We start from the raw sequence: 27092 nt of genomic DNA, 5'->3' as shown, positions 1-27092 counted from the left end.
TATTTTTTGTACACCATCACTGTGGATTTTAAATCAAACAGTCAACGTGTGTGAAGTAGAGACTTGCAGCTTTAATTCAAGGAGTTTAACAAAAGTGTTATATGTAATGTTTTGGAATTACAGACATTTTCCCCAGAGTTTTCATTTTTGCATTATTATTGAACTTTGATTTTGATATTATTTATCATTTCTAGTCTTTTGGTTTCTTTGTTAGTGTTCCTTAGTCGCTCTGTCTCTCCTGTCTGCTGTATCCCCTTGTTAAGTCCGCGTCTCTGTGTTATGTTTCCTGTTTTACTTTGAAGTCCGTGTCTCAGGTTTTTGTATCAGGTTTTGCTTCCCCTGTCTCGTTAGCCCTGATTTGCCCCAGCTGTGCTTCCCTTCTGTCTCTCATTCACTGATTGCTCCCTCTGTGTATTTAAGCCCTGTGTTTTCCATTGTCTGTGTTGTGCTCTGTTGTCATCCCATGCTGTGTCATCTGTCCAGCTGCCTGCCAGTTTAGTTTCTGTATTCCCAGTTTTCTGTTTTTGTCATTTAGTAATAAATCTTTGTTTTTGAGTGCACTTTCAGGTCCATCATTCCTCCTATCCTGCCTGCACACAGCCGACACACAACAAGATGTGGTTTCAAACAAGTCATAGATACTATGCACACGTTTCCCTGTATAATTTCTTGAATTGATCACACTGGACAAAGGTTGTTATTTATAACTATTTGTACTGCTGCAGGTTATATCACTTTCAAACACAACCGAGGCAGGTGGTCACGTTTACAGGCACTCAGAGCGAACTTTGGACCTCTCTGCTGCCATTTTCTTCTCTTATCACTGAATACAACCTTCACTATCAATAGCAGCCAATCATCTCTGACTATATAATGTACAGTGACATTTCAACACATCTGTATACTGTTTGTCCATCATAAACCTTGATAGCAGGTTTATCATATGCTTTACTGTCAGGCAAGGATAACAATCAAGGATCATGCATCTGCTTCTTAAAAGGAATCTGACAGTTTCCACATGTGCCAGTCTCGTGCAGGAGATACTTCAGTGCTGCTTTGTGTTTATTCTGTAATGCTTTTGTTAAGATCTTTCATACATTTTTTTAAAATTCAAAGATCCAGTTCTCTGTTATTAGGCTGTCACTTGTATCTCACTATATGTTGTCCAGTATCAAAAGCTTTTCTTATTTTTTAGTGTTGTTTGATTTTGTTCAGCCCTATCTGCAGTTAAGTAAAGAGTAAAGTAATATCTGAGTAAAGCAAGCAAACAGGGTGGAGACAAGTATTCATGGTATGTTACTTATGAAACATGTCACTGGAATCAATGACTGCTGCTCTGATTTTCCTCTTCATAGTCAGTAAATTTATTGGAAATACTTTTTACTCTAAAATGAAACCCTCTAATATTGATGTGGTTGTGAGCAGTTAAAATTATAAGCCATTTTCAGGCACACATTTCAGCATTTAGTAACCGTCGGTTGGCAGTGTTTTCCTGACATCTAGCCATGAATCTAAATTTGAAATGTTTGGTTGAAATTGTCTTCAGTAGATATGGAGAAGATCAAGAGAGGAACAACAACCTTCATAGTGTTTCACTGTATATTTTTCTATCAGTCATGGATTGGCTTCCCCAGAGCCCATACATTACATTAGCAGGGTGGGGTCCTGCTGATAGACATTAGAAAAAAAGACAGCCAACATCCAAAGATGAGCCTTGAATGTCTTCCAAGATGCATGAAGAACTATTCCCAAAAACCAGTTAAAGAAAGCTGGTTTAAAGAATAAAGGTAGTCATGCTAAATATTGATCTTTGAGCCCGTAGAATTGTACCATATATATGTCCAATTGGAAACTGACACAAGTTTTGTTTTGTTACCTGTTTAGTGAAATATATTCCAGTTATACATATATAATGGACATGGATATAATGTGTAGACTCTGAGCTTTCATTTGAGGGTATCCACATTCAGACTGGAAAAAAGGGTTTAGGAGTTTCAGCTTTTTAACATGCGCCACCCTCTTAAAGTAATTAGACAATTGACTCAAAGGTTATTTCATGGGCTTCGTTATGTCATTATTAATTAGGCAGATAAAAGGCCTGGAGTTGATTTGAGGGGTACTGCTTGCATTTGGAAGATTTTGCTGTGAACAGGCAACATGTGGTCAAAGGAGCTCTGTGTGCAAGTGAAACGAGCCACCCTTAAGCTGCGAAACCAGAAAAAACCCATCTGAGAAATTGCTACAATACTGGAAGAAGGCAAGCATCGGTGAACTCAGCAAAGGAAAAAGACCTGGAAGTCTGCGGAAGACAACTAGTGGCAGATGATCGCAGAATCATTTCCATGGTGAGGAGAAACCCCTCCACAACAGCCAACCAAGCAAACAGCACTCTTCAGGAGGAATGAGTATTGATATCCAAAGTCTACCATAAAGAGAAGGCTACATGAAAGTAAACACAGAGGGTTCACAGAGCATTAAAAAAGAGGAAACCCAGCATCTGCTGATGACGATGGGCTCAAGACTTCAGTTTGTCAGCAAAGGGTTTTCAGCCAAGTATTAGAAATGAACATTTTATTTTTAGTTATTTAATTTGTCCAACTAATTTTAAGTCCCTGAAATGAATTGATTGTGTTAAAAAATGCTTTAGTTCCTCATATTTTTTTTTGAACATGATTCATTGAGATACAGTTACAGATACAGAATTCAGTTAAGCTGTTTGGAGATTAGACTGTGGTGACCCATCATAACAGAGCAGATTCCCAGGGGTAATAGGAATTTGGAAAGTTGTACACTGGTGGTGGTGTAGATGAAGATGGAGGCTGGATGGAGCTCTGAGTGACCAGGATAAAGCAAAGATGGGGAGGAGCTGGGTTGCATTAATGAGAATATGAAATGCAGAATGACAGATTCAAAGTACGCAGAGTGGAGGCCGATTGTCTCGGAGGACGGGGGCAACAACAAACTCGAAGTCAACACTGAGTCTGACAGCATGGGAAAGTGGAAGTGATTGAACTTGCACATAAGCTTCATTAATATATTAGGATATAAACAGTGTGACAAATGTAAACAGTGTAAAGTAAAGCCTTGAATTCTTTGTGCATTTCCGGATATCTGTCTTTGAGTTGTTTAGTTCAAGGTGTATCCTCCTCTTTAAATACTCATTTGTGTCTTTTGATCATCTATAACTTGAGTCCTGATGATGCATCTGAAGATCAAAGTATCTCCATGCACAATGGTGTGTTTTGGTGTGGACCTGTTGTTAATGTCCAATATCTTTCATATCTTTAACCATATTTAAAGCACTGTTGGGAACCCATTAACAGAAAAAAAACATCCCATTTTCTCTGCCAGCTCGACAGCCCTCATCTTATTGAGCTCCTCAACTAAGCGCCTAATTCAACTCCTATTCAGAAAGCAAGGCGAAATACAGTTTTGTTATTGTTTGAGATCAAAATTTGTTAGATAAATAGACGTTAGAGATATATAGCTGTTGACTGAAGGGTTAGCAAGGCAATTATTTTATTGTTAAGATGCATGGATGGAACATTCTTGTCTGTTTTCAATAAATAGTGCATTTAATCCATTTTAATTGCAAGTCAGACATGGAAAATTAGTGCTAATTGTACATAATCTGTTTTGAAGGCTGTTTTGGTTTGCATTAGTGCCATCACCAAATACTTCCTCTGACTGGCATTATCTTGGCTTCGTGTAACACTGTGAGGAAACCCTGAAAGTTCCTTGACAAGCACAGCTGAAGTCAGTGCATGGACGCTCACTCCTAGAACTCATATCCTTCTTTGGAATCTGTATCTTATGGATACAAAGACAACAAAGAAACACCTTCTTTATTTCGCCTTTCTCAGCTTTTTAAGCCCAAGGGCCTGCAGGTTATCAGATATCTCCTTTGGTTTCTTCACGCAAGTTAAACATTGAACATTGGGGTCACTTCCTCTCTTTGGTTTAGATTATGTTTTCACAATAAATTTTTTTTCCTGTAGCCTCATTTTAAGTGAATCTGAGCCTCCGTATCTTCAAGCACACTGAACATGCCTGTAGATGTCCAGAAAGCTTAAACGAATACTGGATATATGTCTGTATTAAAGGATATATATAAACTCTTAGAGTCTAATGGGATCTGCTTTGCATGATTGCATGTATTTGTGCAGGAAAGTCACCCAGCAAGCTTTTCAGTGAGAGTACCACATAATTATGGGTCTAATCAAAATCCAAAAATAGAACCGCAAGAGACTCTGCGTGCTGTGTGTTGAGGATATGGGAGCATTTATCAGGCCTGTATTTACAGTTTCTATCATCTGAAATCAGGATGTTTTTACTTTGTAGGAAGATCGTCACAATAGCTGGTTTGCTAAATGAGTCAGTGTCTGCTTATTAGAGAACAGCAGTGCAGAGAAAAACATAATAATGACGCAGAAGGAAAGTTTTTTTCTGTTAGGAGTGCCTTGGTTTTAGTCATGCTTGGACAGGTGCTTTCAAAGCAGTCAGTCACCATGTTCTGAAAAATGATAGCGGGAAAGCCTTGAGAAAATAACCATGCAGATTAAGCTGCAGTAGAGATGCAGAGGTGGGAATTATTCACTCTTTATTTTTCAGGATTTGCCATGAAAGCTCATCTTTATATTCTAAAAGTATTCATGTTGGGACACGAGCCATGTTTGCTGTGCTGTGTTAGCAGGTTTTAGTCAGCCCCCTGGTGCATTGTTTCCAGTTTTTCAAAGCTTCAATTGCATGTCAAGACTGTTAAGTGAGTGTTGAATGAAACAGCTTTTTAGTTGTCTGATTTTGGTAATCGTGTAGATATTTGAATATTACTGTGATACTACAGCGAGTTAAAAGTGAAGCAGAGGGATTTTTATAGATATATAGTGTGCTAATCCCATTCTCTCAAATGTCATTAACACAGTTGAACCCATACGCAATAATAAATATACATGTGACACAACCACTGTGATGTCCACCATGTTTCAAAAATGTACGCATTTTTGGTTGTCGCCAAAATGTTGCTCTAAAGGCAAGGCAAGGCAAGGCAAGTTTATTTGTATAGCACAATTCAACAACAAGGTGATTCAAAGTGCTTTACAGAGACATTAGAAACAAGAACAAATAAAAAGCATGATTTAAAATTGATTAAAACAAGCAAACAAACTAACTAACTAATTAACAAACAAACAAACAAACAACAGTATATAAAATCAAAACAGATAAAATCAGAACAGTAGATAAAATCAGTAGTTAAATGTAAGTTTTGAAATTTAAGCTTAAAGTGTGGATTTGGTGCTTTATTCAAATGCAGCTGAGAACAGGTGAGTCTTCAACCTGGATTTAAATAAACTGAGTGTTTCAGCTGATCTGAGGCTTTCTGGGAGTTTGTTCCAGATATAAGGAGCATAAAAGCTGAATGCAGCTTCTCCGTGTCTGGTTCTGACTCTGGGAACTGATAAAAGACCGGATCCAGATGACCTGAGGGATCTGGAAGGTTCATACTGGGTCAGGAGGTCACTGATGTATTTTGGTCCTAAACCTTTCAGAGCTTTATAGACCAGCATCAGAACTTTAAAGTCTATCCTCTGACGGACAGGCAGCCAGTGTAAGGACCTCAGAGCTGGACTGATGTGGTCCGCTTTTTTGGTCTTAGTGAGGACTCGAGCAGCAGAGTTCTGAATGAGCTGTAGTTGTCTGACTGATTTTTTAGGTAGACCTGTAAAGATGCTGTTACAGTAATCAAGCCTACTAAAGATGAATGCATGGACTAGTTTTTCCAGGTCCTGTTGAGACATCAGATCTTTTATCCTTGATATATTCTTGAGGTGATAGTAAGCTGACTTTGTTATTGTCTTAATGTGTTTTTCTAAGTGTAGGGCTGCATCCATCACTACACCCAAATTTCTCGCCTGGTTTGTGGTTTTTAGATGTATAGATTGAAGTTCTCTGGTGACCTGTAATCGTTTTTCTTTGGCGCCAAAGACTATTACCTCAGTTTTGTTTTTGTTTAGCTGGAGAAAATTGTGGCACAACCAGTCATTGATTTCCTCAATGCATTTACCAAGAGCCTGTACAGGGCCTCGGTCTCCTGGTGACATTGTGATATATATTTGTGTGTCATCTGCATAGCTGTGATAGTTTATTTTGTTGTTGTTTATAATCTGTGCCAGTGGGATCATGTAGATGTTAAACAGAAGGGGTCCCAAGATGGAACCTTGGGGAACTCCACATGTGATACTTGTCTGCTCAGATGTGAAGTTACCTATTGATACAAAGTATTTCCTGTTTTCTAAGTATGTTTTGAACCAGTTTAGTACAGTTCCTGAAAGACCTGTCCAGTTCTCCAGTCGTTTGAGTAATATGTTGTGGTCAACTGTATCAAATGCTGCACTGAGATCCAGTAAAACTAGGACTGACATTTTTCCACTGTCTGTATTCAGACATATGTCATTAAACACTTTGGTCAGAGCGGTTTCAGTGCTGTGGTTCTGTCTAAAACCTGACTGGAAGGCATCGTAGCAGTTATTCTGTGTTAAGAAGTAACTGAGCTGTTGAGAAACTGCTTTTTCAATGATCTTACTTAAAAACGGGAGATTTGAGATTGGCCTGTAGTTGTTCATTTGTGTCTTGTCAAGATTGTCCTTTTTCAGTATAGGTTTGATTACAGCAGTTTTTAGTGAGCTCGCCTTCATGAGAGATGGGTCATCAGAACAGCTTTTATGGACGTCATAAATTAAGCAAAAAGTAGGGCCATGTTCTCATAAACTTCAACACAATCGAATTTCTTTTTGCAGCCAGAGGAAGCTCAGTAAAAGCTGACGATGCTATTACCCTATTATTTGATATTTGATATTAGTTTTGCAACTGAAGTGAAATGTTAAAAAATGAGTCAAGCATGAAAAAAGTTTGTGAAGAGTGCAGGCTGTGCATGAATGGTTTAAAAAGAGGGCTTTCACCCAGCAGGGAGAGCTCTCCTTCAGGACTTTCTGACTTCACACGGGTAAAGCTGTGAACAAACCGTGAGCTTTTCTTATTTCTAACCAAACCTAATAATAAAGTAAGTTAAGATTTTTTAAAAAAGCTTTTGGTTTTAGAAGGGACACAAGCTCTAGTCTCCAAAATGAAAGTCATGTGTTTGTCCACCTCAGTCTGCTTCATTTCTTGCCTGAAGATGGCACAAACAAAATAGGCATTTCCCCAAAGTCCTGTAGCACTGACTGACACTGCCTGATGAGGAAGAGTCCATAAAGTATCAGCTGCTTCTAGTTTCCAGCAATAATCACTTATCAGTTATTATTTTATTTTATTAACCTTTATTTAACCAGGAAGATCCCATTGAGATTAAAAACCTCTTTTTCAAGGGAGACCTGGCCAAGATAGGCAGCAGCAGATGTCTCACAGTTACAGAAATTACTCAAACACAGGCAGCAACAACACACATGCAACAATAAGTGAAAGAATACAAATAAAGTAAAAAATAAAATTCAAATAAAAATAAAAAAGTCAGTTAAAATGACAATCAATCTAATTGAAACAGTTGCATGTTATGGACTTGGCCTCAAGGATTCGTAGTTTAGATTTAAAAGCACTTAATGAAATGAATTCAGTCATTTTCCATTCCTTCTGCAGTTTGTTCCAGGCCAAGGGTGCTAAATGGACAAAAGCTCTTTTACCAAGTTCAGTTCGGGCAAATGGAACAAAAAGCAACAAGTAGCCACGCGGACGAAGAGAATACCGACCAGCATGTTTCATTATAAGCAGGGAACATATATAAGAAGGCAGCAACCCAAGTATTGCCTTATATATAAAACTGTATAAATGAGAGTTCCTCTGCCTTACCAAAGCAGGCCATCCTACCTGAGAGTATAACTCACAGTGGTGAGTCTGAAATTTACAGTTAGTGATGAACCTCAGAGAAGCATGATACACAGAATCAACCATTCGAAGACATTGAGCAGAAGCATTCATATATAGAATATCACCATAATCCAGCACAGGCAAGAATGTTGCAGCAACAAGCCGCTTCTTTGTATTAAAAGAGAAACACAACTTATTTTGAAAGTAAAATCTCAGTTTTAACTTCAGGTTTTTCACAAGATTCTCTACATGTGGTTTGAAGGTAAGCGAGTCATCAATTAAGATTCCCAGATATTTATAGGTGTGAACCAACTCTATTTTATTACCTTCAAGAGTGGTTACTGATGGGATTGTTTGGGCTCGTCTCCTTGATTTAGAAAACAACATGAGCTTTGTTTTGTCTGCGTTGAGAACAAGTTTAAGCTGAAGTAATGAGTGCTGGACAGCAGAAAAGGCTTTCTGCAAGGAGTCAATGGCTTGGACAAGAGTTGAACCACAGCTGTAAATAACTGTATCATCAGCATAGAAGTGCAAGTTTGCATCTGGCACATGTAGACTAAGATTGTTTACATAAATGATAAATAGAAGGGGACCTAATACAGAACCCTGTGGCACTCCGTTGTGCACTGTAACAAAGTCAGAACATTGACCATCAGATTTAATGCACTGAGTCCTGTTACTGAGGTAGTTTGAGAACAATGCCACTGCTCTCTCACAGAGTCCTGACTGGAAGAGTCTAAGTTTTAAAATACAATGATCAACAGTGTCAAATGCTTTTGACAAATCAATAAAAAGGGATGCACAGTGTTGTTTTTTATCAAGTGCAATAGTAATATTGCATTACCACTCCAAAGCCCCAGTAATATTACCACTCTAATTGCAGCTGTGATAGTACTGTGATTCTTCCTAAAGCCTGATTGATATTCAGATAAAATGGCATTGGTGTGTAAAAACTCCTTTAACTGCTCACACACAAGAGCTTCAAGAACTTTGGCCAGCACAGATAGATTAGATATTGGTCTGTAATTAGTTAACACTGCTGGGTCGCCCCCTTTTAATAGAGGAACAACAAAAGCTGATTTCCATACTGAGGGAATTTTATTCGTATCCAGTGTGAGGTTGAAAAGTGTTGTGAGAGGCTCTGCCACAAAATCAGCTGCCAGTTTCAAGAAGTAAGGATCTAGTAAGTCTGGCCCTGGAGATTTTCTAGGATCTAACAGTTTAAGAGCTTTACAGGCCTCCTGCACAGAGAAAGGAACAAAGTTAAATGGCTGACCAGTGTACACCGGAAGGTTTGTGCCAGATTTTACAGAGACTGGGTTCAGAGAGTCAAACAAAGAGCCAGAAGATATAAAGTGCTTGTTAAAGCAATTCATAATCTCCTTCCTATCATAAACAGGAACAGAATCCTTAAAAACATAGGTGGGTAGAGTGTGGGAGCTTTTACTCACTGAAAGAGACTTAATGATTTTCCAGGACTTCTGTGGATTATTTAGGTTCTCAGTGGTGACAGACAGATAATATTCTGTTTTAGCTTTCTTAATAGAGGAAGTACATTTGTTTCTTAGTTGTCTGAAAAGAAGCCAATCGCTGGGGTAGCCTGTTTTCCTCGCTTTGGCCCAAGCCAGGTTGCACTCATGAATGATATCTGCCAGCTCTGGGGAGAACCAAGGGTTTTCACGACCTTTTATCCTATATGTTCTTAATGGAGCATGTTTATTCACAATTTGCATAAACCCATCCCTAAAGAATGCCCACGCTAATTCTACATCAGGGATCAATCCTATTTTCTTGCAGTCATAGTTTGACAAATCATGATAAAATGCTCGTTCATTAAAATGTTTAAGAGTTCTTTTAAAAATAATACGATGTTGTGACTTGGCCACTTTAGTATTTCTAATAGCAGCAACAACACAGTGGTCACTTAAGTCGTTACAAATGACACCCAAAGATGAAAATTTATGAGGAACATTTGTCAAAATCCAGTCAATCAAGGTAGACTTTTGGGGGCTTTTGAGATTCGGCCGAGTGGGTAAATTGACCAGCTGGGTAAGATTGATAGAATCACAAAAAGATTTAAAATCATCTGAAACAGTTTTCAGCCAATCCCAGTTAAAGTCACCAGCTAGAACAAGCTCACCATAATTTAGTCTGGACAGCAAAAGGTTTAAAGAATGCAGAGCTTCTGTGGAGGCAGAAGGGGGTCGATAGCAACAGGCAACTGTTATGCAAAGACCCTTTGCAACATTCACATTCAGAGGCAAAAATTCCAATTGTTTGCAAATTGATTCTGATATAACTATTGTAGCATCAAATTTTGACTTAACATAAGCAGCAACACCACCACCTTTCTTAAGCCTATTGGTGCGATAGATATTGTAGCCAGCCATGCTAACATGTTCATCAGATATATATTTAGACTACCAAGTTTCAGAAATGAGGACAATATCTGCATCTGTTGATTGAACCCAGATCTTGATCATATCCATCTTGGGTAACAAACTGCGCACATTAAGATGAACTATCTTCAGCCCAGGTGAGGATTTAAATTCAGATGGTGTCTGGCTACATTGCAGCTCAGGGCCTGGGTTAGGTTGTACATTACCAGATAAGAGCAGTAAGACGATCAGAAGTCTCTGCTTTGTACTTATTGATTTTGACGTGTGAAATGTTGACACAAAGCAGGATTTTTTGTAACTAATTTTGTAATTGTACAAAGCAAGAAGGTTTTGAAGATGAGGTAAATCTTTCTGTAGTTCAAAATGATTAATGTCCTGTTCCAAATACATTGGAAATTGTACAGGATGTATAGCAGCAGTGACGCATGTAGATCTGGGAACCATGTCTCGCAGAATGGGGTCACTGTTAAATGTTCTCATCTTAGAAAAATTGAGTGTCCAAAAGTCCCCCACGGCCAATAAGCAAAGTAAAGTTATTAAAAAAGCCATTATCCAAAACACAATGATTGTTGATGCTGAATTAAATAGGCTGCACAAACCTAGGATGGCAAGTAAGGCTCCAGCCAGAAGTTCGGGTCCTGGTGGCTTGCTAGCAGAGGGCTTCTGCTAACACATTCACCAATGTGGTGTAGAAGGCTTCAATCAACAGCACAGCGCCCGATGTATTGCAGATAAGCTTTTCGAGCAGCACAGGCCTGGGTGTGGTGCTGATGTCTTCCACTAGCAACACAGATGCAGTTTGTTCATTGAGGATTGATATTGAGTCAGTGAGTCTCTGTCTTTATCATATACAGGAAGTGATGATGTACTCAACGCCTTCCAGCACATACTGGTGTTGCTTCTCATCCTCTGACAAGATCTGTTTGGTTCTGGTTCTGGATGATCCCACTCATGCAGCTCAGCAGTGGAGTCTTTCTGTGTGGAGTCTCCATGTTCTCCCTCTGCGTGCCTGGGTTCTACCCGACAACTTTGACGTCCTCCTGCAGACCAGAGACACTCATGTTGACTTAACTGATGATGCTAAATTAGATTTGAATGTGAACGTGCATGAAGGGCTGTCAGTTTCTCAGTTTTAGCCTTACAACAATGCAGCTGGAGCCAAACATCACAGATCTGACACAGTCTTGGCAGATACTGCTTATTGGTTGAGAATTGAATAGAATAGAATAATCCTTTAATTGTCCCACAAGGGGAAATTTGGGTGTAACAGCAGCAAGAAAGACACATATACAAACAAACAGTACACAAGACACAGAACAGAAACATACACAATTTTTACATATTTACATGAAGGACAATGGTTACCAAAAACTGAGTACCATAAATAAAATTAAATACAGATAAGAGGCAACCCTGGTTATAGTGTGAATCGGTTGATAAAATAGTGCAAGTTACAGCGCTGATGTAAACATCTATGATTGTTGGGAGCAGTTCTGATTGTACAGTCAGACAGCTGCAGGGAGGAAGGACCTGCGGAAACGCTCCTTAATGCATCTGCAGCAGTCTGTCACTGAAGGAGCTCTGCAGTTCAGCAGCAATTACATTCAGAGATGTTATTTTGGCCAGGGAAGAGTTATAATCCAGAACTGTGTTGTTTGCACAATATTCTGAAAAAGCTTTTTGTTTTTCCTGGTGTTGACATGTTGTAAAGCCCATTCAGTGGGCCGGTAGGCGGGTTCTAGGCTAGCCCGTGGGCCTCATGTTTGACACCCCTGGTGTAACATTTGTATTTCTCCGCCTCCCTTGTTCAGGGGAGGGCTCTGCTCTGTTGACAGTTGTAAACCCAGCGCTCACATACTCACACACCCACACTGCTCACAGACTCCCGCCGGGCTGTAAGTACGCGCTGCTTCATCTCTGCGTCCTCTGCGCGCACATCTGAGCTCCAAATCAGGACCGAAGCAAGAACCCGCCGGAACCACTGGCGAGCAGGAGGAGACTGGAATATGGGTTCTAACGCGATGGACAGTATGAACCTGTCTCAGGATCAGATTGCTATCCTGGAGGAGAATTTCAACAAAGTCAGCAAGCATCCGGACGGCACGACGCTCATGCTGATCGCGGCGGAGTGCGGACTGTCAGAGGAGGAAACACAAGTGAGTAAAACCGAAAAAACTCCCGCAGCCTCTCTTTACTGTCGTTGTGAGCGGGAATGCTTTAAAACAGTGTGGAGTTCAGTTTTCCCGATGTTACTGATCTGGGAGGCTTATCGATAAGGAGCTGTTTAAACGATAGTGTTGAGCAAACATAGGACACCTTTAAGTTATTATCTCCATGGAGATCACCGTGACAGGCCTGTGGAGACTGACAGTGGTGATTATTGTTATTCAAGCATTTAATAATAGTCATTATCTTATAACATAAACTAGAAACATTTTAATAGGAAAAAGTATAAAAAAATACCTGCATTCCAACTTCTACTAAAAATGTACTTTTAATATTTAAATACTGTTCAAGGCTGAAAAACGCCTGTTGATAAAAAGCATTAGTCTTTTATCATAATACTTTTCCTATAGTAGGAAGTACTTTGTTTCATTCTGAGATGTATTAAAGTCGTACTTTATTGAATGTACTTTCCGTTTGTGCGGTTTTCAGAAGTTTAACTTTACTCAGAGATGTTGAGTCTGTAAATCTGACTTCATGCTTCCACAGCTTTACTAGTGTTTGAGTAAATCCTGTCAGAGGCTCAGTCAGGTGACCTTTGAGGAAATAATCATGCAGTGTCTAAGAAATAAGACTTTGAATTTGTGGGGCAGCTCCGCTGACATCGAACAGAGCGCTCAGTGTTTCTGTTTACATCACAGTGTGATGAAATAATCCTCATCTGAGTGTAAACCAACAGTGACCACAGCTGATCAGCAGTGGAGCAACTCCAAGTTGTCTTTCCTGATGAAGTCACCCCAGAGTCAGGGGGGTCAGCTATTGTTAACACTCATAACACTGATTCATCTGCGCAGGGTGACTTTCAGAGGAGCCCTGGGATCAAACAGTGAGGGCGGGACTGCTGCGTCTGTTTCAGATGATATCATTTCTGGTGATGTGGTCGCTGCTCATACCTGTGCCAGATTAGCGTGTGTGTTCAGATGTTAGAAATGCGTCTTCTCTGGCTTACATTTCAGATATCAGCACAAAATACATTTAAAATCAATGCTTCAACGTCAATAAATGCTTTTTATAATATAAATCTTCTTTAATCATAATCAGTTAGCTTTTCAAACAAAAATGCAAACCATTTCCTGGTTTTTGCTACTTTTAATTTGTTTCTGCTGTGTAGAAAAACCCCCTGAATATCATAGTGGCTATGGGTGTTTCACAGGAATGTTTGACACCTCACTGACAAAACAAATGCGTTATTTAAGGCATAATTACTAAAGCCTGACTGATATTGAATTTTTAAGACCTATACTGATATTTTTGGTTAAAAAAAACCCCTGATATTCTGATGTATCGCCTGATAATTTTTTCTTATAGAGACATAGAGTTATAGAGCTTTTCTTTTATTTAACTATCACTCTGCATAAATCTGTTCACTGCCCTCTGGTGAGCAAACTATGCAACATCAGCACTGATAACATGGTTGAAGGGTGTTTCTCCCGTCTGTTCTTTACTTTTTAAATGTTCATTATAAACATCAATACTAACAATAGCTAATATTGGCCCACAGTATTGGCCCATTGATAAATCAGTTGGGCTTTAATAATGCCTAACCCCTCAATTATACATTTCTTTGCAGTATAACTTACTGTCTAATATTTTTATGATCTTTTAATTTCATCTTCAGGTACCCCAAATTTGAGCTAGACCTTGTTACTTACAACATTTTTAATAATTTTGCCAATACATACCCCTCACCGGTCTATAGAGCTCAGTGTAACGGTACCAAATCTCTTATTTATAGCCAGAAAATCCAAAGTTAAAATCTACTTTTTGCTTAATTATGTTAAGAATAGAAAACACACACCGTTTTTGTTTTTCATATTCAAGCAGCTTAATAAAGAGAATATTTGAATGAATTCTTGAAAACTTCCTTTTGGTAATGCCTCCATTCGGTCTCTGTCTCTGCTCCTTTCCACATGTACGCACTCCCACCTTGACTGTATCTGAGGAATGCCGTAGCCTACTGTAAAGTCTGAGCATCTGTCACATCTGCAGCCAGATGTGAAGCTTCAGTGCTCTGATAACAACACAAAGTGCACTAAAGTAATGCAGGCACCTCCTCTTTGCAAGCAGCACTCTGAAGCTGCTATCCATGATGATGTTTTAACTTTGCAAACGGTGGGATGTTTCCTTTTAGAACAAGTTTCCTGTTCGTGATTTGGCTGGCAAATGACCTGGCTGTTTGCTTAGCTGTACTCAGCAGGAGGCGAGGCCCAACCTGTGGCTCTGTCATCTGAGCTGATGCAGCATCAGTTTCGTTTTGTAGGCAAATTTCTGCCCGTGTTTGTGTTTGTGTTTGTCAGGAGTGATAAAGCTGAAGACATGGCATGTACATTAACAGTTCATGTATGACAGATTTGTGCATCCTGCCATTTTTTCTGCTGTAACCCAACAAACCAGTCCCAGAAGATTTTTCTGGACTGCAGTAACACAAGCGCAGCAAAAAAAATTAAACAAAAAACCCCAAACTGAACTCAAGTGATTTGAAACAGCTTTTTAAACCAAGGATCATTCTCACTCCCACCTCATCACAACTCAGTTTTAGGTTTAAACACAATTTGACAAAAACAAATAGCCAAAGCAACAATCAGTGATGCCAGAAGATGCTGTCATTTAATGTCTCATTTACTTGCTGTGCAGAAAAAAAGTAAAACAAATATGAAGAGGCAAGAAAAATAATATTAGTCAATTATTTAATCACACACAAAGAAAACATTCCCACGGGCCCTTTTTATAAAATAAACTAACTTAAAATGTTGGCACGACAATCAGTTTGGTCTTTCCTGCTTTTTAGATAATGTTGTTTATAAAGTCGTACTCATGTTGTTGCTGTGACATCAAGCAGAAACATGGAGCCATCAGGGTAGACTAATAAGCATTCATAGTCCTTTGAATCAAATGCTAAAAGCCAGTAAATATCTTTGGATAATGCACCAGGTGAGCAATCTTCATGAAAGATCTTGATAATCTCTGTTTGACTGTAAGCAGAGAAGAGTGTTATGAGTAATCAAATAGCTTGGAGGTGTGCAGGATGATTGGTAACAGTGTAGAAGCAGAAGACAATAGCCGTGTAAGTGGTTTTGTGTGTGTAATCCAGAAAAGCCAATGTGTTTTTGCCCCAGGATGGAATATAATGATCCCACCTGCGTCCTCCTGTTACATACAGGGGGTATTTTTTATTTAGCATAGGCCACATGAGAAGGTGATGACAGTGGGAAGAGTAGCGGGTTTGTCAGGAGGAGACTAAAGGTTTTTTTCTTTTTACCTTTTTTTCACCTGCTGGTTGGATTTAGGTTCTGCAAACTACTCAGTTAGGTTAGAGCACCCTAGACTCATCAGGTAAATTTAGGAAAACATTGTGGTTTGGATTAAAATCCACCTCTTCACATCATAAATGACATGTTGGGAGAGACACACTCCACCTCCACCTTGTATGTAAATGAACCACAACAGCTTTGGAAAAAATGGCACTGACCCACATTCCCAGCCTGGAGAAACAGACACTCCAGGAATTTATGCAAGTGCAAAGGTCGAAATGTCCTCCTGCCTTTTAAATCCCAGATATGAATCTTTTTTCCGAGTATGCGGAGAAAAGGCAAACACAGGTCTTCCTTTGTAACCAACTTCCACTTTAAAGGATTAGGTTTTGCACATTTAAAGGATTATTGCTAACAGTAGTAATTCAAGGATCCAGAAGTCTGCGAGAAAGTTTATTACAAACATCAAAACTAAAGAGTAACTCGAACCATCGCTTCATCCTGCAAGATGTGGACGATTTATGGCCTACGTTTCACTTTGGCAGTAGATCCTTGTGCATCTATTAGGAGATGTCCTTTATGGAAATAAAGTGAAGTAATTATAACCAAGAAAAGGTTGAACTACAGCAAACACATGTTGCTGCCAAGCCTAATAATCAGGCTATTCTGTATTTCCATTCAGTGCACACAAAGGTGCTTGGCCAACCTGACAGGGAAGCCCAGTCCAGGCAGGGTAATGTAAAGGTCTGGCCTCTCATCAAAAAGTACTGACTCAGTCTCCAGCTGATCTTTTTTGTGTGTGTGCCTTTCTTTCTCTTCCTGTCGACCCTCCTAAGCGTTTTGTATTTGTTAACAAAGCTCTCATTGGAGAAGGTTTAACTGAATGAACCCACCCCGGCTACCACTCCCTGTTCCACATTAACCTTTACAATGTTATGGGCTCCGTGCTGCATGTTTGAGCTCCTTTCAGTGAACTCTTTCTTTGTTTTCACTGCTGCAGGGTCAAGAGTCAAGTGTGAAAGACCGTCTTACGTAATCCACTTAAAGTCAACAGGAAAAAATGACATAAGCACCATTGTGTGGTTCAGCAGGATTACAAAAAGTGACAGCTTCCATTGAAAAGTGGGTGAAGAAAATTGCATTGTAATGGACTGGCTTTACAGACGGGATAGAGCGCGTACAGCCGAGTTCAGAGAATAGTTCTTGAATTTATTTAGTCTGATCATGTTTAAGTGCAATCCCAGATGACTCCAAATGGGAATCTTGTGTGTTTTCAGTACAAAATGAGGAAACCATCCCTCTCGCCAGGCACACGGCTCAAACATCCACCCTAAGGCCCATGTCAGAGGGTCTGCATCCCTCCCCAGATTACGTCAGCACTCTTGTGAATCCCAAGACAACATGACTTTCAAAACAGCAATGCAATGGGTCACGGGTGTGTGCGTGTGTGTGAAAGCACTCCGTGCAATCCTCTTCTGGTCAGAGTTTTAGTGTAGCAGTTTTTGGCAGAGGGGTCAGAGAAACGGGCCATGACTACATGCTGTTAAAATTAGATGGAAACATTCGTTTTGTGCGGTTGCCCTGAAAAAACTTTGCTGTGGGGTCACTGCTCTGCCACGATGAGTCAGCGACCACATTAACATGCACTGAAAAGATGTGACTGTAGTGTGATTGTGAAGATAATGAGACTCAGATGGAAAGGGGCTTTTGTTTAGTTCAGTGTTGGTTAATCATATTTCCATGTGGGGATTCTGTATGATGATTATGCTTTGGTCGCAAATAACAATTAATATTTACCTCTGATAATTTGAGTTAAGTTGCTTCCTGTGATGCTGTCCATAGACTGTATATAAAAGATGTCTGCAACAACCAGCTTCCTTATCATACACTTGTTAATTATATCCTTTTTAAAGCTGTGAGTTTTGAAACTGGACATGACTGAGCAATGTCTTAATTTTACTGTGAGACCAAAGACAACATGTATATGCTGCCTAGCTTACAAATTTTAATTAAAGTCCCTTCTTTTAATTAAATAAGAGCCACAAGCTAATACTAGCACACTGAAATGATATATTTTTTATTATGCTAACTTGGAAAACGTTACCAGGCCAATGTTAGCATGATAAAATTTTAGATGGTAAATATTATTATTATTATTATTATTATTATTATTATTATTATTTATTTATTTATTTATTTATTTATTTATTTTTAAATTTATTTTTGCAAATGCTGTGATGGTAAAAAAAATAAATAAATAAGAATTTCGACCAGAATCGGGCTAGCCAGTTTTAGCTGAAGTGATAAATATTAAAATATTGATTTTATTACAATTTATTAAATTTATTGATTGTTAAAGATATATTAGGCTAACATTAACATGTACAAATGTTAAATATCAGCATGTTTTACTTTAGATTTTTTTTTGTCACTTAATCTTAGGCTTTATGTCTGGCTAGGCTAGCTTGAGAGTCTGATGTAAAATTCTGCACCATGTGGCAACACATAAAAATGTTGGCATGCTGAAATGATGAATACTGAACATTATATTAGGCTAAATTTAATAAGTGTTATTAAAAATGTAAATAGGCTAGATAGTAAACACTGACAGTTTAAGTTTCTATGCTAAGCCAGGCTAACTATATCTTTATGGTAAGCTAGGCTAGTCACGTCCAGACTCTAATGCCTTACTAAATCCACAGATAGGAGCTCAGTAGATTTAGGTGGTAGTGTCTCATGAGAAAAAAACAATTATTCTCTAAAGATATTAAATTATGTGATCCACCACTATATTTTTAACGGTCAAGTTTAAGTTTCACATACATATCATATTTCTTTAGCTCATGTGTCTTACTTGAACACACACAATGATAATAATACACACAAACTGGGTGATTAGATTACCAGTTTAAGAGACCCATAGAGTAATGTGCTCTAGTTGGTATTAGTAGTGGTTAGGTTATTGTCTACATGTAGGCTTGTAACCAGTAGCCTCAGGCTGAAAATGCATTTAAAGAAGCCTGTATTTAATTCTTGGAAATATGAGAAGTCCAAGAGTTACATCATCAATCTTGTGTTCAGGCTTTACATTAGTGAACAAAACCCCCTGCCACCTGTTCTAACCCCACCCATGGGTGTGTTTGTCCTGTTTGTTTCTTACAGAAATGGTTCACGCTACGTAACGCACAGTGGAGGCAGTCAGAGGGTCTTCCAGCTAAACAGGGATCTGTGCTGGACTGAGATTTTCCAGCCACCTCTTTGGATGCAGGGAGCTACTTCCTTCTGGACGAACTGACTTCCCCTCCTATTCCTCACGTTTCCCTCTCTGTTCGTTTTTGTATCTTTGAAGCTGTTTTATCTTACAGAATGTGAAGGTTTTTGTGTGTTGCTGCCAATATATCTGCCATGGTTACAGAAATAAACATATTATTATTGTAAGTTAAACTGACTTGGAGTGTGTTTTGCAACTATTGTACATTTGGGATTCACATTCACTGAGGGAGCCGGGTTATATAATGGTGGGCTGTGGTTTGAAAAGGATGGGGGCATTGTTTGGTTAGTGTACATGCAATTCTGTCAGCAGGGACCGGAGCTGGACGCAGAGCTGTTTATTCGACTATAAAAGATGTAAGGAAGCGCTGGGTTTACAATAGATGCTGCTGGCATCAGCTGCCACTATCCAGGAACTTCTGTGGACAAACATGGAACATTTCCATTAGTGAAAGAGGAGAAAAGAGGAGGGGGCAGGACATGACTGAAACAAGTCACACGGTGGGCTAAACAAATGCAGGTGATGTAATTTCATTGTTCAACCTCCTCCGCATAACTAAATGCAGTAAAAAGGATGTAAACTCACCAGAAAGTTGGAGCTTTAATCCTCAAAAAGGGTCCAAGCTGCCAGTAGTATATAATTTCACTTACTGTAAACAAGTCCCATTATAAAAAACCAAAACCAGTGCGGTTGGCATCACTGCCAAAAAAAAACCCCATCAGGGAGTCGTGTTGTTGTACTACACATTTACGTTTAGTCTACCTGAAAAAATATAAATTTTTAATTTGTTCTTCTCTGTAGAGCCTGTTGTTATACATAGATTTCACAAAGTCTTTTTGCTTTGTTTTTGTTTTGCTGAATTAATTTTTACAGTTAAAAATAATTATCATGATCTTTAGTCTTTATTTTTAGTGAAATCTGGTATTGCTTTTTAGAATATGTTATATAAAACAAAAGGATCACCCTGCAGATTTTTAGTCTGAAAAACCTTTGAATTCAAATTCACTTCTTTTCTGTCAGTCATTTACTTTTATGGGCATCTTTTTGGTTGTTGTTCTCAGACATCATGACAGAAATAATTACGGACATTCCTAATCCTAAATATCTTACATGACACAGGACTTAAGCTCTTTACGACTCTTGTTTGCAAAATGAATGATTTTCAGGTAAAGTATCTATTCATATAAGTGAAGACAGTCATGAAGCATCGTCTCCCAGGCTCCTCCATACAACAGAAAGCAGACCTGTATTCCTGTCAGCTTTCCTCAGATTTTTTTTGTCAGACTAAGCGACTGAGCCCGCACTCATGTCACACACAGATATACCTTGACTCCATCGCTTTGCAGGGCAAAATCTAGCCACAAGCAGTGATATATGATATATCGCTGGCTGTTGCTCATAAATAGATCGTTTCTCTTGGAAGGGGTGGTTGGGATTTTTAAGTGCCTCTTTAGCTTGCTTGGCATAGACTCAGCAACACCCAACCTCTCCTGACTGATGATGCACTTAAGGTGAGGGAGGCTGGTGTGCCTATTGCAACTGAAAGAACTGGACAGGGAACTTTTGTGATCCTGCCTTCAGAAAGCATCTTTTGTCTCCTTTCTTGGGTGTTGGGTCATTTGCACTGGTATTTAATTATTATTAGACAACTAATTAACCTTCTTGCTGTCAAACAGAGCCCTTGATGCTCCCTTAGTTCCCATTCCATCTTATTTACCGTCATCCAGCAAACTGTGCAAACAGACTTCAGTTCCCTTTAACAGAAAGGTTTAACTTAAAGGGAATTTAATCTGTAAAGTAAGCAGCAGTAAATTAGTAAATTTTTAAGCAGTTATATAATGCATTAATATCCAAAATATCCTGTGACACACCTGGCTTTGTCTCAAGGTACACCATTTGGGGGTCACAGCTCTGCAGTAGCCTGTAGTTAAGCTTAATATAGTAATGCCATGCAACCACGTTAACCTTTTCTCGTCATCGTATGAAAGCGCGTTAAAGTTATGAGATGACGCGAGTGAAAATGCACTATGCTACTGTATGAACAAATGCTGAGGAAAAACAACAGAGAAATCTCACGTCAGCTCCTTCTACATGATCAGGAGATGAGCAACCAAAACTGGTGCCCATTAGGTCCCCGAAGGTTCTTATCTATATCAGATGCTATGATGTCATTGTGTTGCCTAGCAAGCTCCTACAAACAAGTTAAAATCGCCTGTTTGTTGCAAAAAACCTTTTAAAGACACTATCTCTACTTTTAAGATTAGGCTTAAAACTTTCCTTTTTGCTAAAGCATATAGTTAGGGCTGGACCAGGTGACCCTGAATCCTCCCTTAGTTATGCTGCAATAGACGTAGGCTGCCGGGGGATTCCCATGATGCACTGAGTTTTTCCTTTCCAGTCACCTTTCTCACTCACTATGTATTAATAGACCTCTCTGCATTGAATCATATCTGTTATTAACCTCTGTCTCTCTTCCACAGCATGTCTTTTATCCTGTCTTCCTTCTCTCACCCCAACCGGTCGCAGCAGATGGCCCCGCCCCTCCCTGAGCCTGGTTCTGCCGGAGGTTTCTTCCTGTTAAAAGGGAGTTTTTCCTTCCCACTGTCGCCAAAGTGCTTGCTCATAGGGGGTCATATGATTGTTGGGTTTTTCTCTGTATCTATGAAGCGCCTTGAGGCGACTTTTGTTGTGATTTGGCGCTATATAAATAAAATTGAATTGAATTGAATTGAAAGGCATCTTATCATTTTCATCTCATGACAATAACTTCTATCAATTATATACACAAAACTTTCATTATACGGAAACTAAATTATGACATCATCATGTTGCCCAGCAACCACATAACAATGTAATAAAAAGCACAGGAAAAACAATACAGCAGCATGAGCATGTACTAGTACAATGACAATGAAAAAAAGCCGAGGGTTGCCAATTAAAGTCTACTCTGAGCATTAACTTACTTATGCTGCTGACGTTTTAGATATGAAAATGTGTTCTGAGCTTATCTGAACTGAAAATTTGGTGTGAGAGAAAAGGAAAGGAGGTCTCCTGCCAAGAGGCCAGGAGCAAAAACCCTGATCGTGGGAACTTTCTGCAGAAACCAACACTGACCCAACAGGTAGTTCCACTGCTCATTAACACAGCTGCTTTTCATAGTTGATGTTTTAACTGGCACACTCGTGAATTATGACCTATTAGCGTTTACATTCACAATTATTGAGAGGCTTTAGAGGACTTGTCTAGAAATACAAAGCACACACACACACGCACACACACACACACACACACACAGTGGTGGTGTCTGTTTCCTGAGCCTGGGGGTGTTTTCCTCTGTTCAACCAAGCGTAAAAAGAAAGAGAAAAAAGTCACACCCACCAAAGAAAAAACAAGCGCATTTTTTATAGTCCCTGTAGAAAACACACATTGTATCACAGACCCTGCTCCTCTTCGCCTCCTCATAAATCTCCATCTTATCTCACAGTTTGGATTGCTTAAAATTGTAAATTGGTTTCAGGAGATATATGTGGTTGACTTTTCTTTTCTTTACTGCCTATAACAGTACAAAAGTTCAGCAGGTTTGTTAGAAGATTCACCAGGTTTAAAGGGTTAATATGAGTAGTTAACCATAGTTACCTCATAGGGTTTGCTCTTGAAACTAAGCTGTGTAATTGGCCTGTCTGTGTTTCAATTTAGACGTGTTTAAAGCTACACTTTATTTACACGTTGGTGGCACCATGTTAACAAAGTGTATGGTGCATGTTGTAGGATATTTTCTCCATATTCATTTTAGCACATGTTCAGTTTCCAACATCAGTTTGTGTTCCTTTAGTCTCTAATCTTCACTCTCTTCTTGTCTTTTCTCTAAAAAAAACATTGTGATGGTTTGAAAATAGGACACTTGCACCCGTTTCTGTTCACACCGTGGCTGTGCAGAACAGTCGGTTTGTGGGTGACAATACTTTAGAACTACTCAGCCAGCATGAGCAAGTGTTTGAGGTTATTCGTAACAGCAAACCAAAGATAATAAATAGACACAATCAGGCAGATCATAGACAATAATATAGTTTGTGTAGTTTTATAAAGTTGCGATTGTGAGAATCAGTTTGAGGTTTTTTCTCATACCCCATCACAGGACTCGATTTAGACATAAAGTTTTTTGGGTTCTGGGTTTCAGTTATGATGGTTGTAAGATGCTTGGGTATGTATTACTTGAACGTCCTCACATAGCCAAACAAGCATGCCTGTTTGTGCATACACACAGAGTGGAACAGGCAGCAGTCACTGTTGGTGTAACAGTGGCAATTTACAGCCATAATGTGAGAACTGCTCATCCAAATGGCTTGAAATTCATCACTATAATCACTTGTGTGACCAGTAATGCACAGGCAGACTTTATCTAAGGGAAATACCCACAGTGCATAGTGTTGTGATGTAAAACAGAGAGTTGTAGTGTGAGCTAAAAGTATCCGGTTGTTCAGTCTGACGTCACTAGCTGTGTCTGGGCCTAAACTCCGCTGCAGGTCCATATATCAAACGATCACTATGGCATTACTGAGAGTTGAAAAACTGTCTAAAGCCTTTCATCTTTAATAAAATGATCAGTGTTCTGCTCTACCAGGTGTAACAATTAAGTTTAACATCCAGGCATCCATGAAAACTGAATTTATGACATTTAACGGAGTTAGAAGTTAGCAGGAAGTTAGCTCGCTAGCTTCTATCTAAATACAATATAGCATGTCCTGACTGCGGGGTTTTGGAAACAAATTAAAACGTACAGCTCTGTTATCACTTCCAACATAAATGAAGACAGAAAACTAAACAGCAGTGACGTTTGTAGGGTTACTGAAGTTTGGCTAGCTGGTATATAATGATGTGCTACGTGACCGCTAGCGACACAGCTATGTTAGCATAATATAAACAAGCTAACTTTTTTTCCACTCGATAAAAGTTAACGTGAGTGTTCTCGGTGGTGAGGAACAAATGTAATCGTATGGCAGGATGCTGTAAAAGGACCAAACTTCAGCCAGGAGAACAACTGAGATAATCCATCCACAATACCAGGTTAGTCATTCATATACTGCTGCATGGGCTGGGCTGTAGTTACATCCTAAGGTTTTAAAAACTGAGCTTAAATAAATGATTAGCGGTAATAAAAGCCGAGCGAGGTCAACAGTGATCACTGACTGTTTTAGGAGCTTTTTGAGATTAAATAGAAGAAAATACATAACATTAAACATGTTAACAACACAAAAGCCATATTAAACGCCGACTACTTTAGGCCCGGAAGTAGGATTCGTCACGTCATCACTTAACGACCGGATTAGAAAACAGATCATAATAAGGAAAGCCAAAGGAATGCTGCACATTAGATAGAAATCACTTAGGTGAAAAAAAGGCATGAGGCATGTTGTGCAAAGCGCTTTGAGTGCTCAAGTAGAGTAAAAAAGTGTTATATGAGAAGTAAGGTAAAAGGCTGGTGGATGCTCGGATCACCCATAACCAGTGTTATACCAGGGGAGTAACAGAATACATGCACCGTCATGACGTATTTAAAATACAAAATATGAGTAACTGTATTCCGTTATAGTTACAGTTTAAAAAGGTGGTATGTAGAATACAGTTACTTTGTTGAAATAAAGGGATTACACGGCGGTCTTTTCCTGTTTCATATGTTCGGCTATGCCCTCTCTATTTTTGGTAATTCCATACCGGTGGAAACCCAAACAAAACACGCATTAAGAGGCTCAAATCCCTGCAATCTCGCATCTCATAATGACGTGAAGAAATATTTTTTTAATTATTTAATATGAAGGCAATAGGCAGAGTGTTACAGGCATCGCTCAAAAGAATGTAGCCTCATGGGCCTCACTTAAGTAATCCAAAGTATTCAGAATACGTTACTCTCATTGAGTAACGTAACGGAATACGTTACAAAATATATTTTGAGGCATGTATTTTGTAATCTGTAGTGGAATACATTTGAAAAGTAACCTTCCCAACAATGCATTAAAATACTCACAATAATAAGAAATATGTTTTGGTGCTGTAACACCAAACACATGTTCGAACACTTCATGAAGTCTCACATTCAGGATTCACCGCTGTGTACACAGGTAAAGTAATTTAAGTGTTTGAGGGCCGAGTGCTCAGGTTTGCTGGTCTGGGCCAAACACTTGCAGAAATAAACATGAAGACTTCGGCTGATGTTGTAAAGGGTCAAAGGTCATGGAGCTGTGGAAGTGAGGCTGATGTTCTTGCTCTCATCATGTTTGGCAGAGGAAATGTTTGCGCCTGTCCTCGAGTCACTCCAGCGAAAGGATGATCTGCCTCCCCGATGAGCGTGTGAGCAGAATTTGAATGGAGTCTGGTTTTGTGTGTTGCTAAGAGGACTCTGCAGAGCTGCGAGGAATCTGCACTGCTCAGTTTGCAACTCACTTTTTTTTGGTCCAGTAAAAGTGCAACTGTTCTGATCATTTTAACCACCAGGACAGAAAAACAAAATAGATAATCTCTTTTAGCTTCCTGAACTCTGACTGAGACTTCCTGTGTGTTTTAATCTTTCTGGTTGAGTTGTTTTCTGTATCTTAAAGGCCCAACTTGACGTTTTGTTAGTTTAACAGCAGTTAGTTTTAGACTGAACTGATTTCAAACTTTACAGATAACTGAAAATTCATTTTTGGATCATTTGCATCATAAAAACTAACAAAACTGAACATCACTTGATGTTATTCAAAAGCCAAACAGAAGAAAAAACACAGGTAACCATAATCTGTCATCAATCCAAGAATCGACACCTTGTATAAAAAGCTTTAACTGAAGATAATCATTGAAATTAAGAGTCAGCTTGGTGATCCCGTGCAGACTGAAGCATGGGATACTTAGTCTCAAGCGCACACAGTGATGCTTTAAAGACCTTCAGCAGGGTGTCAGACTTAATGCATGTCATTGTTTATGTGCTATTAATAGCAAAGTTCTTTCTGAAAGAACACTCCTCATTTTCTAATAGGTCCAGCACCACTCCCTTACTCAGAAATTTCACCCACATATTAAAAGTCAACACATCACAGAGAGATCAGCACTTATATTTGTAAAGATTTGTCCTTTTAAATGGCTATAAAACTAAAAAACAACAACAACACTGAGTACAGATATTTAAAATGCATTTTGCAGTGCTGACCAATGTTACATGATTGCAAAAAGACATCTACACTAACAGCAAACCACCTCTGATCTGCTTGGGGATATTAAAGGAAGTACACAATCCTGTTTAGACACTTGTAGGCCCGCAGACAGACCTCTAACCCGCTTTCCAAACTAAAATTTGAACATCCTTGGACTTATGACACACTTTCAGGCACTTGGGATTTACACTCTGGCATCCTTTCCTCCTCCTGACCATTTTTCACTTATCTGTTTTGTCCGGTTCTGGAACATTTACTCAAAAGAAATAACCCAAAGTGAACTCATATAGAAGTTCTGCTTTTACCTCAACTTATATGCATATAAATGGTGGTTGATTAACAGAGTTTGCAGACTGAAGTCCAGCAGATGTATTAGTTCAAAACCACAGAAGCAGCAGGCAGAGCTGCTGCTGTGGTTGCCAGGTTCTCACTGCTCTGGGAAATATTTACCAAAGGGATTTTGTTTGTAGAAAGTCCCTGTAACTCCACCCTGACACAGTTGTTTGCAGAGCAATGCCATGCAAACAGGAATGAAAGAGATGAATGAATTCTTAAATACTACGATTTATCTGTGGTAATTCTGAAGGATCTTCATAACCGGACTGGTAAATATTAGTTTTAAACTCGGGTCTAAAACAGGACGGTTTTATAACATGAACATTGTGCCACGAGTGACTGCATCATCACCCTAAGAACATCTCACTTTAACTGCTTCCTGTATTTAGCAGAAGGTGTGGACTCGCCATACAGCAGCAAAACATCCTGTGTCAGGCTGCTGGCAAAACACACATGTGAGAGATAAAAGTGAAGTGAAACGCAAAGACAGCAAAGACACAGAAACAAAGTCCCGGCGGCAAAACAAACGTGGGCGTGGGCATAAAATAAATGGACTCATCATTTTATTTAA

At 39.1% G+C, this 27092-nt stretch overlaps 1 protein-coding gene across 1 annotated transcript; it reads left to right on the top strand.

The window, feature by feature from the left end:
* The first annotated feature begins 12106 nt into the window (after positions 1-12106).
* Positions 12107-19174, top strand: hopx (HOP homeobox). Its single transcript, XM_040010395.1, has 2 exons — positions 12107-12412; positions 18893-19174. The coding sequence occupies exons 1-2, from the start codon at positions 12263-12265 to the stop codon at positions 18968-18970; spliced, it is 228 nt and encodes a 75-aa protein (XP_039866329.1). The 5' UTR covers positions 12107-12262; the 3' UTR covers positions 18971-19174.
* The last annotated feature ends 7918 nt before the right edge of the window (positions 19175-27092 follow it).

Source organism: Simochromis diagramma, unplaced genomic scaffold (assembly GCF_900408965.1).
Source record: "Simochromis diagramma unplaced genomic scaffold, fSimDia1.1 OVJJ01000585.1, whole genome shotgun sequence".
In the NCBI taxonomy this organism is placed as follows: domain Eukaryota; kingdom Metazoa; phylum Chordata; class Actinopteri; order Cichliformes; family Cichlidae; genus Simochromis; species Simochromis diagramma.
This window is presented reverse-complemented; position numbering and strand designations above follow the sequence as displayed.

Bases quoted from the DNA above. Each gene is read 5' to 3' on its own strand.
- hopx (XM_040010395.1), top strand. From the start codon at position 12,263: ATGGGTTCTAACGCGATGGACAGTATGAACCTGTCTCAGGATCAGATT. The intron at 12,413-18,892 runs GTGAGTAAAACC...TGTTTCTTACAG, and splicing joins TGTCAGAGGAGGAAACACAA to AAATGGTTCACGCTACGTAA.